General features: G+C 38.0%; 1 protein-coding gene across 1 annotated transcript in view; it reads left to right on the forward strand.

Moving 5' to 3' along the window:
- The first annotated feature begins 1688 nt into the window (after positions 1-1688).
- Positions 1689-17480, forward strand: part of LOC132132589 (FRAS1-related extracellular matrix protein 2-like) — a 58511-nt gene continuing 42719 nt past the window's right edge. The window contains exons 1-2 of the mRNA XM_059545022.1: positions 1689-6710; positions 8702-8791. Of these exons, the coding sequence (XP_059401005.1) occupies positions 1712-6710; positions 8702-8791 (5089 nt within the window). The 5' untranslated portion in view covers positions 1689-1711. The remainder of the gene's footprint in view (positions 6711-8701; positions 8792-17480) is intronic.

Genomic DNA, 17480 nt, shown 5'->3' on the forward strand with positions numbered 1-17480 from the left:
AAACTGAGAAGGTGAGAGAAAATAGCAAGACTCGTATCTCATCTAATTCAAGCCATCAGAAGTTTTTATGGTGTCTGCACAGATGATCGATTACAGGTTTGATGGTTTCTGGGAAACACTGACTGTAGTCTTTCATACTGTAACTATAAAACATATGTTTCCCAAACTAACTTCAGAAGACTCTTTCATGGCTTCTCCCTTATACAATTTTCAACCAAGAAGTAACCAACTGTCATGCCCCAAAAAAATCTCAAACTGTGGAGAATAGGCAAAACATATGTTATTTATTTATTTTTTAAAAATGTTCCTTCTCAGAGATCACACACAATACACACCTACAATCCTTCTTTAGTATTAGAAAAAATAAATCCTGACAGTAATAATGCCATTTAAATATTTACAGTATAAAAGACCTGAACATAATTTTAAATTCACTTAAAATAAAACATTTAATACAAATAGTCATGAAGTTATCGCCGTGCCCTCCTAAATGGGACAATATTAGCTGTATCCCACATGAGAGCACATATCATTTTGATTGAGCATTATATACTAAATCATTAATATGTATAAATATTGAAGTATAGTTTAAATCTTACATGATTCTCCTATTTCTTTTAGCTGTCAAGAAATGTTTTTTTAATGGGTTACATCATTTTTACTGAAATATATTCATCAGCTGAAGTCAAGAACAGTCTTTAATCTCCAGACACTTTAATGAGTAAATGTTCATTTCATATTTTAAATATTCAATTCAGTTCAGTCATATAAATTTTATCTCATAGCTAGCATTGCCCCGACCTCATAACTAAAGATCAAGTCTTTTCAAGTATGTGATGCTCATATTAACTCTTAAATAGTTTCTGTATCTGAACATGGGGGTTACAGATATTTGAGAGGCTGGAGGGAAGAACCGTGAGTGAGTGGGCCAAATATTGAAAAAGGGTCCCACGGGCAGGTCAAGAGACATAAAATCTCAAGCATGAACTCATCAGCCTTATCTGGCTTTAAGTTAAATGTTATACACTTTTATACATTTGGCATACTTTTTACCTAATAGTCATACATTTTTACTTGTATATTACTTGCATTCCCTGAACCCATGACTTTAGCATAACTGTTTGAGCTACATAGGAAATACTTAATGTAAGATGGAAAAGCAATAAGTTAATGTTTTATGTTTCTGCTTTTTAAGAGTTAAATCAACAACCTAGAGATAAAATAGGTACAAGTTTAAATTCAAATGCGCTTTCAGACATCAGAAAAATAATTTTTAAACTTCAATTCAGTTGTTTTTGTTTCATGAGATAGGTTTACTGAGAACGGAATACATAATTCTATTATTTTTTAAGTGAAGAAATTTAGATAGTTATTATTGTATCCAGACGCGCCAGATCAGATCTTCAGCACAGTTAAAGAAGACAGTCAAATCCTTTGAGAAAATCACCTGCGAAACGCAACTCTCCGTCCAATAGAATGAAGCTGTGGGCGTGTCCTCCTGCTGTCATCCACGCACAAGTTAAAACTGAGCTCGCGCTGAGTCTGTGGGAATACCGCGCGAGCATCCTGGTGCGCGTGTGGATTTTTTAACTTTCTGATTTGTTTCCTCTCCCCTCGTGGATGTAAAGCACAAAGAGCGGAGAACCCCATCGAGCTCCATTCGGATATTTCAATTACCTACGGACCTCCTGTAGCTCTGTGTGCATTCAGCATGGAACTTCACAGATTTCTCATTCTCGTGCTTTCACTGACAGGTAGTTCAGCGCGAGGAGTTGAAACACAAGGATTGTCGTACGCGTACACGCCAGAACTCTCCGAGGACGCGATACTGGTGGCAAACAACGGCATACACGTGCCTTTCGGGAGATCTGTTTACATAGATCCGATCAACGATTTGGTCATTGAAGTTCAGCCGGGAGACAGGTGCAGTATTACCGTTCTAGATAATGATCCGCTGTCTCAGAGACCGGGACATGTGTCTCCTAAAAAGTTCCCGTGTGAATTTGGTCCTAACGATGTAAGATATTCTCATTTCGGTTCCAGGAGCCCTGCGGGTGACAGGGTGAAGCTGCAACTCAGGTATGACACTCAGACTGAAACTATTATCATCCCCTTTATGCTAGAGGTGGAGGTTGTTTTCACACAATTGGAGATTGTTACTAAGAACATGCCTCTTAATGTTGATAAACTGCGTGGTACTAGTAATCCTATCGGCAGAAAGCATTTAGACTTCACCTATGATAAAGATTCAGATCAATGTGAGGTAACATCCCTGGCTGCCAGCAGTGCTTTTCCTAAATATGGTAAAGTTGTTGATGAGAGCAAACTGGAGAAAATGATGGACTGTGACCTGTTTCTCAAATCAGATATCCGCTATGAGCACACGTCTACCCACAAGTCCCCAAATAAGGATTACATCCCAATGGTTGTGGAGCTACGGAGCAAAGAAAATTATTTACTGAAACAAGAGTATTTCCATGTAATGATTCGGATAAAAGAGGGCGAAGAAAACACTCCCCCCAAACCGAGTTTTGTGGCTATGATGATGATGGAAGTTGATCAGTTTGTTATGACAGCTTTAACTCCTGATATGTTGGCTGCGGAGGACACAGAATCCGATCCTAATGATCTTGTTTTCAACATCACTTCTCCTCTGTCTTTTGAAGAGGGCTATGTTGTGAGTACAGATGATAGGAATTTACCTATCACATCCTTTTATCAAAGGGATCTCAAAGATCTGAAGATCGCATACAAACCTCCCTCTTTGGACTCGGATACAGAGAGGATCTTTCAAATAGAGTTTGAGGTCATAGACACAGATGGTGGCATTTCAGATCCTTTTGCTTTCATGATTGTTGTGAAGCCTATGAATACATTAGCGCCAGTAGTCACTAAGAATACCGGCCAGCTATTATATGAAGGCCAGTCTAGGTCTTTGTTTACTCAGAACAATTTAGAAATAAGTGATGAAGACAACCTGGAAAGTGTCAGGATAATGGTGGTTGATGGACTGCGTCACGGTCACTTAACTGTTCTGGGCACCAACAGGAAGTATTTTACACTGGCTGATCTGGAGGTCGGCATTGTGGTATACCAGCATGATGGCAGTGACACATACAGTGATAATATAATATTCAGAATGTCAGATGGCAAGAATGAAGTTGAGTTTTTGTTCCCCATCACAATTGTACCCACAGATGATGAGCCGCCCATCATAAATGCAAACATTGGGCTGATTTTATTAAAAAATCAGATGGTGCCCATCTCACAGCTCACCCTCAGTGCAGCAGACATCGACTCTGAAGATTCCAACATTCAATTTACAATCGAGCCTCCATTTTCTGCTATTGGCAAGGTTGTGGTTAGGCAATCTGAAGCACCCGAGGACCCGTCATCCTGGAAATTTAATGCAGAAGATGGTGTGTATGAAAAAGTAGTGACACACTGGCTCCAGAAAGATATCACAGATGAAAAGCTGTTCTATAGGCATACAGGTCCACACATCACAGAGACAGTTACTGATCAGTTCATTTTCAAAGTACAAGATGATGCTGATCCTCCCAACCAATCTGGCGAGAAATCATTTATTATAAAAATTTTACCTATCGATGATATTCCACCTGTGCTGTTCCCAGGCACTACTTTGCAGATGACGGTACATGAGTACCAGCTGACTCATTTTAACAAGAATGCTCTTCGTTACACTGACTTGGACACAGAGGACCGTGACCTGAAATATACAATAACTCAACCGCCAACTGACACTGATGAGAATAATCCCATTAGATTTGGGTCTATTGTTTTGACTGACAGCCCAGATAGTGATGTAACCAAATTTACCCAAGCACAAATTAACCATCATAAGATTTCCTACAACCCACCAGACCTTGAACTTGGCATTACACCACATGTGGTGCAGTTCCATTTCACAGTAGAGGACACTGCTGGAAACAGTGCTAATGGAGTTTTTACAATTTTTCTGCAGCCTGTGAACAACAAACCCCCACAGATAACGAACACTGGATTCACAGTCCTTGAAAGAGGGTTGCATGTCATCACGAGTGCCGAACTTGACACAAATGACCTTGACACTGACAGTAAGCAAATTTCATTCACACTAAGTCAAACTCCACAGCATGGCCATCTTCAGCATATGTTTACTAACTTAAAAAAAGGAAGTAGTTTCCATTTGAAGGATATCGCTGATGGAAAAGTATCATACATCCACAATGGTGATGAAATGGCAAGTGACTCTTTTAAATTGGATGTTAGTGATGGTGTTCATGTTGTAACAATCACTTTGAAGGTAGGGGTAAAACTTATTGATGATGAGACACCAACACTCAGCCTGACAAAGGGCACCTTTGGCTCTCGCTTGGATGTCCTGGAAAATGGTGCCACAGAAATGACTGCCGGTGTTATCCAAGGAAAACATGAGGACACTGATGACCTGAGGCTGACATTCATTGTGGAAGAAGTCCCTAAGTTTGGAGAAATTCTGCTGAGTGGAGTTTCCTCAAGCAGATTCACCCAAGCTGATATCATCAGTGGTCTGGTAGTGTATGCCCACACCAGCGGTGAGATTGGTTTCACTTCGATAGAAGACTTTTTCAGCCTGGCCCTTTCTTACATGTCTGATGAGTGGAATGTAAGGGGTAACCGAGTAAACAGAGTCCATGTTCATGTCACTGTTCTGCCTGTAGATAACCAGACACCAGTGGTCACAGTAGGCCCTACCTTTACCGTGTTTGAGGGGGATAAAAACACAATCAGTAGACATCAGATAATGGTCGAGGATGCAGACACGCCTACTGAGGACATCCTGTGCACCATCATTGTTCAGCCCACATCAGGATATGTGGAGAATGTCTCTCCAGCACCAGGCTCTGAAAAGTCAAGGTCGGGAATGGCGATAAGTGCTTTTACCATTAGAGATGTGAATGATGGTCATATTCACTATGTCCAAAGCATACATAAAGGAGCTGAGCCAGTGGAGGACAGGCTCACATTTAGATGTTCAGATGGTGTGAATTTCTCAGAAAGACAATTCTTTCCAATTATAATTATTCCCACCAATGATGAAAAACCAGAGATCTTTACACAAGAGTTTGTTGTAATGGAAGGCATGAATGTTATCATTGACACACCGCTCTTGAATGGAGTCGATGCTGATGTTCCTGCAGAAGAGTTGACTTTTATCATCACCAAACCCCCAAATCATGGGTTCATCCTTAATCAGCTTCCTAGTGGCTCTGTCCCAGTCACAAATTTCACTGTGGAGCAAATCAAGGAAGCCTCTAGCATAATTTATGAGCATGATGATTCTGAAACCACTGAAGATAAGTTTGATGTTCTTCTTACAGATGGGAAAAATTTAGCTAAGGCCACCATTATGATCATGATTATCCCTGTGGATGATGAAACACCAAGGCTTGCCATTAACGATGGGCTTGAAATTGAGATTGGTGAGACAAAGCAGATAAACAGTAAAATACTGAAAGCTACTGATCTGGACTCCGATGATGAATCACTTACATTCATTATTCGCTATGGCCCAGGTCAGGGCTTCCTTCTTAGAAAACCAGCAGGTTTTGTGGAGAAAAGATCTGCTAGGTCCCTAGAGAAAATAACAGTTGGCATGAACTTTACACAAAACGATGTAAACAAGGGTCTCATTTTGTACTCTCACAATGGACAGGTAGGCATTCAAGACCTTGTAAAGTTTGATGTAACAGATGGAATCAATCCTGTAATTGACAGATACTTCTATATTACTGTGGGCAGCATTGACACAGTGTTTCCTGATGTCATCAGTAAAGGAGTGTCTCTTAAAGAAGGTGGCAAAGTGACACTCACAACGAACCTCATCCGCACTAGTGATCTCAACAGCCCTGATGAGAACTTAGTCTTCACCATCACAAGAGCCCCCGTGGGAGGTCATTTGGAAAGCACAGATACACCAGGTATGCCTATTGTGTCCTTTACCCAATTACAGCTGGCCGGGAGCAAGATCTACTACATTCATACTGCTGATGATGAAGTCAAGATGGACAGCTTTGAGTTTGAGGTGACCGATGGCTACAACCCTGTGTTCCGCACATTCCGTGTTTCAATTGTTGATGTTGACAATAAAAAACCTGTACTGACCATTCATTACCTTCTAGTGACTGAGGGACAGACCAAACTCATTACACCCTTTGAGTTGTCTGTTGAGGACCAAGATACAGCTGAGCACTTTCTCCAGTTTACAGTCACCCAACTACCCATTTATGGCAAGCTGCTCTTCAACAACAGTCGACAAGTGACTTCTTTCACAAAGCAGGACCTGAATGAGAATATGATCAGCTACAAGCATGATGGCACAGAGTCTGACAAAGACAGCTTTTCTTTTACGGTCACTGATGGCACCCATTCAGATTTCTTTGTCTTGTCTGATACCATTTTTGAGACCCAAAGGCCTCAGACCATGACGATTACCATTGTCTCAGTGGACAACAGTGTGCCTCAGATTGTGGTTAACAAAGGAGCAGCGACTTTAAAGGTCTTGTCCGCAGGTCACTTAGCTTATCAGATCACAAGCAAAGTCCTGAAGGTGGTAGACAGTGACCGTAGCCCTGAGGCTTTGGTTTTTCACATCACTGCACAGCCAGAGCATGGGTACCTGATTAACCTGGACAGAAGGAATGAGTCGATCAACATCTTCACACAAGGTAATGTACCATGAGCACCAAATGTTCTTACCATCTATGATTGGTTCCTGCCTGAAATACTTTTTCCAGTCATTGTTCTAAAACTGTGCAGTTAAAACTCTGTAAAACCATAATTTGAAGATACACTTGTACAAAATTGTCTCTTCAAAAAATGCTATGTACCCATCATGTTCAGGAAAGGTTACCTGCTCTCATTAATACTTGAAATAATGTAGGTTCCATCACAAAACAGGCACTTTGCCCTTTGCCAAGAGCACAAGCTGTAAGATGTGTCTGTCTTTTAGCCTTCGTCTTAAATTCTTGATGAGACAACTAGAGCGTTCACACATCTCCTTTCAATTATTAAGTTCTTATACTTTTCCCTTCTAACTTCCCTGTAGTGAGAAAGGAGTAACTGGTTACAGGCAAACCACGTTTTAAAAAGAGTTAAAGGTGAGGGGTATTTTTTTTCTGCTGCTAACCATAACAAACAGACCTGCAATATGTTGGGTTTTTTTTTTTTTTTTTTGACTGGGTTGTACCAGCAACATGAGTTTTGGGCTCATGCTCCATTGCTCAGACAAACAGGTAGCCCCAACTATTGCACACTCAAACTTTAACTGGCTATTTAAATACCCAATGTTAGGATTCTTTGTTTTATAATTGGTTTAATTCCTTGCAGTATCTGTAGAAGTTTAATTGTTTTTTTTTTTAAATGAAAAATTATAAATTTTTATATAATACATTTAAATTTGTATATAAACGTACAATTTCATTAGGGCATTTTTTTTAAGATATTGAAGATTTTACAAATGGTATGTAAACAAGTATTAAATGGTAAACAACTGATATTTATCCTCCAGTATCACTTTTTATAATAATTATTCTCAACCAGTCAATAAACATAAATTAATTAAATATTTAAAAAATAATATATATTAAATGTAACTTTAAATTAAACAAAGCTTTATATTAATCAAATATAAATAGATTCATAGTATATAATTTTAAGAAACACTTAGTGTTTTCTGTTAATTTGCTGACCAATTAGTCTGATAATTTGCTTAACATAATGCTAACAGGTTAGCCTCCTAAACTATTAAACACTTTGCAAATTTGCAAAAAGGCCTTTTTTTTTATAAACTGGTCTGGCTTTTTGATTTTAAAAAGATATCCTTTTGCACACACATATAGTACCAGCATAGGTCTGTGGCTTCTAAAGCATAAATGCACTCCATCAAACATGAGAGCCATAGTGAGAAGATGTGAAATCCGTGTCAAACTAACTTAGTCTGAAATGTGTCTCAGACATTGGAAGAGGCAGAAGTGAGAGAGAGACCTGGCAAACCTGACTTGACCTCATCAGTATGAGCAGTGAAGCAAAAGGGACAATCACTTCTCTTTATTTACTTTGCCCTTTCCCCATATTCTGCTACCGCTTGTTCTTTGGCATTTACTAAATATTTAACGATAAGTGAAGTGTGTGCTTTTGGTGAAAAATACATTTTATTTTCAATATGAAAAGCAGTTTCATCCATGCATAAAGAATCACAGGTTTACATTTTTATGAGGCTTCTTCCACTGATATCAATAATTTAAAGAAGTGGGTCAGAGCAAGGGGAAGAGAGAGTCAGGTTGATCATGGTACACCGTAACCTAACCAGGGTATATCAGTGCAGATGTGGTTAAGGGGTCTAATTTGGGATGGGAGAGATCAGATGTAGGGGAGTCTGAGTCTGTATTTAAAATTCTTGTTCTTGCCTGTCATTATGTAACCGCTTTTCACCTGTTTGCTGATTGTTTTGTGTCTCACTCCCTGCTGCTTTTGTGAAAATTCTCCCCTGTATTTATTAAAAACTAAAAAGCCTTATATCCACAGATCCTCTAGGGTCTGTAGATCATCATAAAAAATTATTATCATAGATTGTTTTGAGATATAGATCCTTCTGAATGAATAATAAATTGCATTGTGCAGTTTAATGTAACATTTTTGTGTTTGTGTGTGTCCTCAGCTGACATAGATGATCTTAAGATCTGCTATATCCTGAAGGACGAGAACAATGAAACCAGTGATGTCTTTAATTTCACCGTGGAGGACAATGGTAAGTCCTAAAAACATAAAAAAGGCATTGATTTTTACAAGAACATGAAATGTGCCAATTTTCAGGATTTAATTGTTTGATTATGTGTTTACAATTATTTGTTAACATATTTAGCCATATAAAGTGAAGAATAATAAGAATCTCAGTTGTAAGTGTAATAAATGTAAATGAGTAATACGGTACAAATCATTTGAATTCATGAATGATATAATTTTCTTCTAATTTTAGGTGTCATTGCATATGAAATAGCCTTAGATGTTTAATTGTGCACCCTTAGACCAGAGAGGGATACATTTAGACATTTAGCATTTAACTAGGCTTTTAGTTTCCACAGTAGGTGAACTGTCAGTGTGTGTGCAGTTTATTACATGCTGTGCTACCTTTGACTACAATTTTATTTAATAAATTTCAAAATGAAAAAAATGACAAAAATGAGTTTTTAGAACATCAAAGAAAACTTAGGTGAGTTAGTGTGGGGTAAAATGACCCTAATAACATATTTCAACAGGGTAGGATTAAATCTGGTGGAGCATAGATAATCATGTATAAATTAGGTTGAACCAGTCACTTCGTCACTTTTGCTGGAAAAGCTTGCGGCTAAAGACTTTGTTGTGAAAAGCCAAATATGTGTGATATGCACACTATAAAGCACACTGCAGGAGTGCCTATGTGGATTGCCTGGGTTAGTGCCGCAGAAAGGGACACTGTGGATTGAAGGGTCTGAATAGATGCAATGCAAAGGGCTGTTTGGTATATAAATCTATAGGCCAGATGACACATAATTAGAGCCTGTAGCCATGAGTGTAAGCTGCACCCCTTGTCAGGCTTATGATTACTTAAAATATTAGAGAGTCTATGGCATTGGAAAGAGTTGGGAAAATACAAACTCTATAGGAAAACAGCTCTATTATTGCTTTATCTCTATCCCACGCTCAAAATCACCAGTTGTTTCATGAAATAATCTGTTGCGGCATGAAACAAGATAACCATCACAGTCTGCTTAGCAACTTCAAGTGAAGAGGGATTAACTGTTTGAAAGGATCATTCAGTGGCATATTAATAATCAAATCGGGATAGTTTTAAATTAATTGCACAATATGCTAATTCATTTTTTGTTTAATATTATATTTTATTTAAAATATTAAAAAAATATTTTTATGAATACTATCATTAAAAATATATATATACATTAACACATTCAGTTGACAGGACCAGTTTTTAGAATCGTTTTTGGTTTATGTGTCTATTTGTTCCCTTCACTTTTTTTCTCTTACCTCCCTCCCACTTTGGGAGCATTTTTTCCTCTGTCAGTCATCTCATAATTCTGGCAGGAAAGACTGAGAAGTAGGAACTCGTTGGTATGCAGCTTTGTTGGTGTCTGACCCCTGAGCCCAGTGGGTCATTACTGGTTTTGTTTCTTTGCATTCCTGTGGATAGTTTCACTCCACTGGCATTTATTTTATTGGAAAGACCTCTAGGAGTAAGGGGACTATCTGTATCTTTCTCATCTCATTTTACAGATGTAGTGTGCAAACATAAGACTCAGCTGATCCGTTTTTATCATGAGGTGCCTCAAGGCTTTCTACTAGGACCCCTTTTCCCCACATTTTTGCAGTAATGTACAGCTTCAGCCTGAAATTCAGTGATTACAAACACTTTGCCACATTATGCCTGAAGAAGCTGAGCTAATTAGACTATCTTAGTTTGTGCTCGTCCAAAAAGCCTGACAACCACAGCCAACATCACAAACTCCATTTTACAGCCAATTCGTGTTAAACAGCTGCATTTACTTAACACACTCTGTTAGTCTGTGATATACTGTACGTATTTAGTACAAGTAGTATTCCAGAGTGGTTTAATTAATTGTTTTGTTCTTTGTTTGCATTCACTATGTTGATGATGAGGCTGTTTTTCAATGAAAATAACTATTATCATGTTTTCCACATGCAGTTAGAGGACTATTTGAGTTTAAAACAAGATTGTTGCCTTCTGAATATATTTCTGCATGTATCTTTTCTGAATTTATAATTCAGACATATTTTTGTTTAGCAGCTAAGGCTCAATGCTAACTTTATTTTGGTGTATAAACTGCCCATCAGAGTTTGGCCTAGATCAGGGGTCTCCAACCTTTTTGTGAGTGAGGGCTCCCTGAAGGGATAAAATAGTCACACACACACACACACACACACAGTTTCAAGTTTTGAAAAATACAACAACAAACAGTAATATTGTTAAATATTATGACTATTGAATATATAATTACCGTATATACCCGAATATGAGACAAGTTTTTTTGTCCTAAAAATAGGCGTTTTTGTCCTAAAAAATGGGGGGTCGTCTTATATTCGCGATATAGACAAAATCACGCGGGGAAAGGGAGAAAGAACAACGGCATAAATATGAAATAGTGACTGAATGATATACTTTACATACTTGCATGTAAAATTAGAAAAGCAACATAATATCTGTGTTTAACTAAATTAAACGCTGCTCCTCTGCCGCGCGATACGCAAGAGAGGTGCGCGCACGAGACGCAGAGCGAGCGAGAGAGAGAGAGAGAGAGAGACAGAGACTGAGAGACAGAGAGGTGTGCGCGCGCGAGACGAAGAGCGAGCGAGAGAGAGAGAGAGAGAGAGAGAGGTGCGCGCACGAGACGCAGAGAGAGAGAGATAGAGAGACGTGCAGATTCTAAATATTTTAAATTATTGAATTATTTTATTATGTTTTAATGGTATATGAAATGTCACCAATAGTTATTTTCTCATTTTATAACATTATCATAAAAAATAAAAAATGAAAGATTACAATTCAGGCTATTTATAGAACGTGTTCGGCGGGCGACTCAGAGACTCAGAGATCATCTAGTTTTTGTCTATCTTTGCCTCTGTTTCTTTTGCTCCATTCCAAAACCTAGCAAGCTGCCTCTGGAACAATATTGTAAGGCATCAAAGGCGTACTCCCCATGCTAAAGATACTCCAAAATGTAGACAAATTCATTATTCTGTCTCCCAAATCCTCATTAACACAGACAGTGATTTTAACTGATGGAGGTCAGTGGGTCACTGGGCTGTTGGTTTTTAAACCAGAAAAACTGAACTTGAAATTTGAAAATGAATTATGTCCACTTGTTTTGTCATGACAAATTGTTGTCAGTACAGTATAAATGTACCTTACAAATAGAGATCGACCCATATGTGTTTTTCTATAAACAATGCTGATGTTTAAAGGGCAGGGTCAGCGGATGGGCGATATGTGCTGCCATTTTTAGGGCCGTTATCTTGACGTTTTCCCCTTCATTTGCATGCTAAAATGTCAGACTAATAATAAGTGGATGCACAACATTTCTAAACTTAAGATCATCATTTATTGAACACTAACTTGAACTAACTCCTGAATCTTAATTTTGTGCACTGCACGGTATTAAAATTAAATATTTATCTAAAGTTAACCAAACAAATCAATAAACTTACCAAGTATTTTCAAGAAAACAGGTAACACCCCCCCCCCCCCGCCCCAAATAAATAAATAAAATAAAATAAATAAATACAACTTTATAAATAAAAATCAATTAAACTGAAAAATGTAAAAAATAAAATATATATAAAAAAAACAATATTAGTGCTGCAAACACACTAGCAATTAGCAACATTTGTGTTTGGTATAAATGACACAGAACATCTAAAGTGCATTCTAATTTCAAACTTACATCACAGTCTGTTTATTATTAAAATAAAGTACAGTCAACCAAACATAAAAGGCTACACTGGTCATTTTAAATGGACCTTATACCGGTCCACTCTGCTGTTATGGCAAGGACATTTTTGCTCATGTGAAGAGGAGGATCTTTTCTGTCTATTTGCGAATGCGTGTTAAGTCTAGTTTACAAAAAAAAAAAAAAAAAAAATTATATATATATATATATATATATATATATATATATATATATATATAGTTAGTTTAACATTTAAATACATTGTGAATATGGAAACATTTGGATTTGTGCCAAACGAGACGTGAGCAATAACCTCCAAATACATCTTGCCAAACCCGCGCTCGCTCATCTTCGTATGCACGCACGCATGCACTGTCACAATTTAATGCACTGTAAATGCCGGATTTTTAAAAAACAACTAGGCCTACTATTTAAAGAGATGCATTTTATCAAATTATCATAATCAGATCTATTCATTTTACAGTCCTGCTACTAGCATTTTATTCAGACTAAAACCCCTTTAATTTGGGTGAGAAAGCTTTTTTTTTGACTGGCTTTGGCACATAATAATAATAATACTTAGCATTTTGCAGCATTAAGTATATCGATTAATTGATCGTTAATTTAAACAACGATTGATCATGGAAATAATTGAAAATTTATATCCCTAAATGCAAATAAGTTGGATGGAAACCCGACTATTGTCTGCATCAAACCATGCCTCTGAACAAATGTCATTCACCGTTCTGGGCTGCTCCAGGACAACTCTGTGTCTACGAGCATGGTGCTTTCTGTGAGCGGGGTGGAGTAACGTAGCCCTCAATCACACTGTAGTGTTTTTGAGAGTTGCTGCCTTTACCCCACGCACAGAGTGAAATTCTCCGACCATGATACAGGAAAAATAAAACAGAACTTATTAGCCCCAATGTTATATGTTTGCAAGAAGGCTGCTGATCGTTTTTGACCACAGTCCTTAAAGTTAACTGCAAGTAAACAAACCTTTAACCAGCTGTAGCATTATGCCAGTTCTCGATGGTTCTATGCTATTTGTTTTTTCTTTCACTAAGTGAAGCAACATGTCATAGTTTACTAGTGATATATAGTAAATATATGTCCATAGAACTTTGAGATATCAGAATTTTAGCCTTACCTGTTAAATCTTCCAAAAGTTTTGCTTTGGGGTCTTTCACATGTGGCAGCAGCACATTCCACCGCACCAATAACACAGGGCTGCCCGCGGATGTGCCTGGCTTTAAATCGGCGCTACTAAACCTGAATATCGGCCGAATATATATTAAAAAATGACAAATATCGGCCGCCCGATTAGCATGTATCTCTTGGGGAAAAGGTATTCCCATAACGCGCTGCTACATGAAAAAAGTGGTGAATAATTTTTTTTTTTTTTCATTTCAATCAATACCAAAACTCATTAATAAACATTATTCATCTTTTAATATCTAGAAAGTGCATCCTATACTCTCATCCACTATTCCCTACATTACTCCACTAATATAGTGCACTTAAAAGTGTAAATTGAAACAAGTGAACAAATTCAGACACTTAATATGCCAGAAGTGCTTTTACCCTTGAATAGTGCACAATATAATGGTATAGGGGGTAAATTTATACACAACACATTTATGATGTTCAAGAACAGCTATAAGATTCTGCCTTCGAGGGGTGTTGCCTACTTTATGTAGTCAGTGAGGTGGCTCACTAGCTTTGAGAACCGAGCTAATATCAGTTTGAAATCCTTTTTTTAAGCCTCATAAACACCCTCTGATTGACAGTAATAAATGCTGTTTTTGAACAGTTTTGCAGCTTGCGGCTCCCAAACTTAACGAGTAAAAGAGGACCGATTTATCGGTTACACTTCCTTTATTCTGTATCCTCTACATCTCTCACTGCAATCAGGCCTTAGAGGAATATGACAGGAACGACTGCAGGGACACACAGAGGCTACAAAGAACAGAGGGAATCTTTACATGATGCATCATAGCTGATGTTTTTTTTATTTTATTTTTCTTATGTGGGACTGAGGGTTTATTGGTGTGTACTTATTATACCAGTGTTCACTCTAAAGCAAAAATATCATTATATGCTTAAAAAATATTTTTCTATGTACTGTTAAAAAGAAAGCTTGGTTTATTTGACCATTGACATCAGGTTGGGAACCAAAATTGTGCTTATTTGTGCCATTTTAAAACATTTTTGTTTCCTGGAAAGCTATTTTGCAGACTCTTCACCACCTTTTAGGCTTTTCTTAAAGCTCTGTTGTGTCTGGGTTAAAAAAAAAAAATCTCATTGCTGGCTCTGTTTTCCCCAGTGTATACAGTGTATTGTGAAGGGTTTTTTGCAGGGGATTTGTTGAACAGGATCCAAAGTGCTGTATGAACAATACAGAACAATGATATTCTTAGCATGGACGTAGATAACCACATGCTTGTGTGGTTTATTTTATTTCTTCCATATCAAATGAACCAGAAATAACATTGCAATAGAACATTTTTGTAGCTCAGTTTCTCATTGTTGCCTAGACATAAGATTGTGTATTCCCTTCCCACATAACAAACAGACTTGGCCCAAATGTGGCCTCAAGCTGGCACTGCTGGCCTCCTGTCAGCAATGGCATGTACCCTTTCAGCCAGAGCTGGACCATGTGTGGTAATGACGGCACGGAGTGGATCAGGCAAACAATATGAGGGCTGATTGTTGGTGAGAGGAGTGTGGCTATGATCTAGCATCATATTATGTGACCCTTGATAAACAAGATAAATACAATATTTCAAATCCTCTGTATCCATGTGATGCTTGGTGTGAGGAACAGCTCCAAATTCAAACCGCATTCATCGGCGATATGCATCTCTTTCCTCTGTAGCTATAGTAACAATTAAAAAAATTGGCGTTAAGAAGTTTTACAACAAGTTTTACGGCAGCAATATCAAACGCTCATTGGCTCTCGCCAGTTTCCTCATAGATTGCGACATGCCGTGTTTCCGGTGATGCATGTTTTGAAAGAGAAGGGCGCGCCTTGACGGAGTGGATCAGGATAGTATTTTTAGCATTTAACAACTTAAATTATGCCTTGCTCCTCGTCTCACCTCGGAATCACCTTGTCCTACATCTATTATATTCTGCCAGAGAGAACTGCAACTGAAATGCATCGTCATTTGGATAACTGTGGCACTGCTCTTTGACACATCTGCAATAAATTATTATTATGATTAAGTTAATATGTCTATCTGTTACATTTCTGTATAATTTATGCTTTATACATGCACTCTTTATTGGTTGATATGTTCTTTATAAAAATAAATGGAAAAATCAATGCAATACATTTTTTTTATTGCACAGTTACATGATTTGCTTGTTTTTTAGTCTGATTTTCTATTCAGTTTAATGTACTTTATTGGCATAGTTTGTGTGTACTTTCCCAGACAGCAAGCAGTTTCTGCCCAGAACTGGCCCACATCTGGCCCACGTGAAATCCATTCGGGCCGGTTCTGGGCCGAAACTATGTTGCTGTCTGGGACCAAAGCATGTCACAAAATGAATAATGGCGATTATAGTAATACATAATGCAATAATATGAAATATTAAGATTCTGTATTGGGTCTGGGCTATATAAGGCTCAGGTGTGGCTCAGATTTGGGGATTCTGGTTTACTTTAGGCTGAGAATTGGCACAAATAATAAAACCAGTTTTGGCCCAGTTTAGGGCCAGTTAAGGGTTATTAACTGGCTGAGATTTGGGCCAGTTATGGCCCATGTGTGGCCCTTGTCTTTAATCCAGTTCTGGGCCACTTCAGGGCCTTCATTCTTTGCGGCACTTTGGCCGAGGGAAAAGTGATTGTTTGGCCCAGATCTGGGCCAGAAGACATTTGGCTATGTGGCTTTTGGATTAGCAATAGCTAGCATTGAATTTCCTCTGAAAGCTTCGTCTCTTCATACTAAATCAAAGGTGGGTTGTTTTGTTTGGTTTAGAGGGTTGTGCAGGTATTTAAGGTCAGTTCAGATGTGGATTTCTGGATTAACCTTAGACCTAAATGGCAGGTATTGCTGGTTTAACATTTTGAAATGCCACTGATCGATTGGACCGGTGATTGACCAATGAGAGGTTTGTGACTGCTGTCTTTGAACTTTTGAAACCGCGTTCTTCTAAATAAGGTTTGCAGGTTACTGGTGAAGACAGAGGCACATAAGAGAGTAATTGAGGGCATCCATTCCAGGCAAGTCATGACCTTCGTTGAAGATAATTTTCTGTGTTTTGTGAGGTCATGTGCCTCTTGTTTAAATCCGAGCAGCCTGGATAGTCTGAATTGTCTTAATTGCATGACTACATGTCCTTGTTAAATGTTTTCAAGTTCTGTTAGACTAGCTTAGATTTTTCAATCCAAATGGAAAGAAGTAAAGCAGAAACCAAAGAAACCCTGAAGCCAAGAGCCCATTGAGCTAGACGAGGAGAGGCTATAGAGGAACCATGAAAGGACCAACAAGCTGCTAATTTGTTTTTTATATATTTTTTTGGGTCATGCACAGTTTGAACTACACGTCCATTAAAGAGCAGTGTTAGTGATTTAATCTAGATGATAGTTGCTTTTTGCTCTTTGAGAAGCACCTGTCCACCAAAACAAAAACAGCCTTAATGAGATTCTGTTTCTTTGACGTTTCTTGATGTTCATCAATGGTGAAGTCACCTTTATTTATATAGCGCTTTTAACAAGACAGATTGTGTCAAAGCAACTGTACAGCATTAAAGGGTTAGTTCACCCGAGAATAAAAATTTGTCCATCTTCTACTCACCCTCGAAGCAATCCTAGGTGTGTGTGACTTTCTTCTTTCAGAATAATCCAATCTGAGTTATATTGAATACTGTCCTTGCGCTTCCAAGCCTTTCAATGGGGCAAGCGGGTGTTTGTTGTAAGCAGTTCAGAAGACATTAAATAAAGTGTACACATCTGTAATAAAACGTCCCTCA

The sequence above is a fragment of the Carassius carassius genome, chromosome 49 (assembly GCF_963082965.1).
Source record: "Carassius carassius chromosome 49, fCarCar2.1, whole genome shotgun sequence".
Taxonomy (NCBI): Eukaryota; Metazoa; Chordata; class Actinopteri; order Cypriniformes; family Cyprinidae; genus Carassius; species Carassius carassius.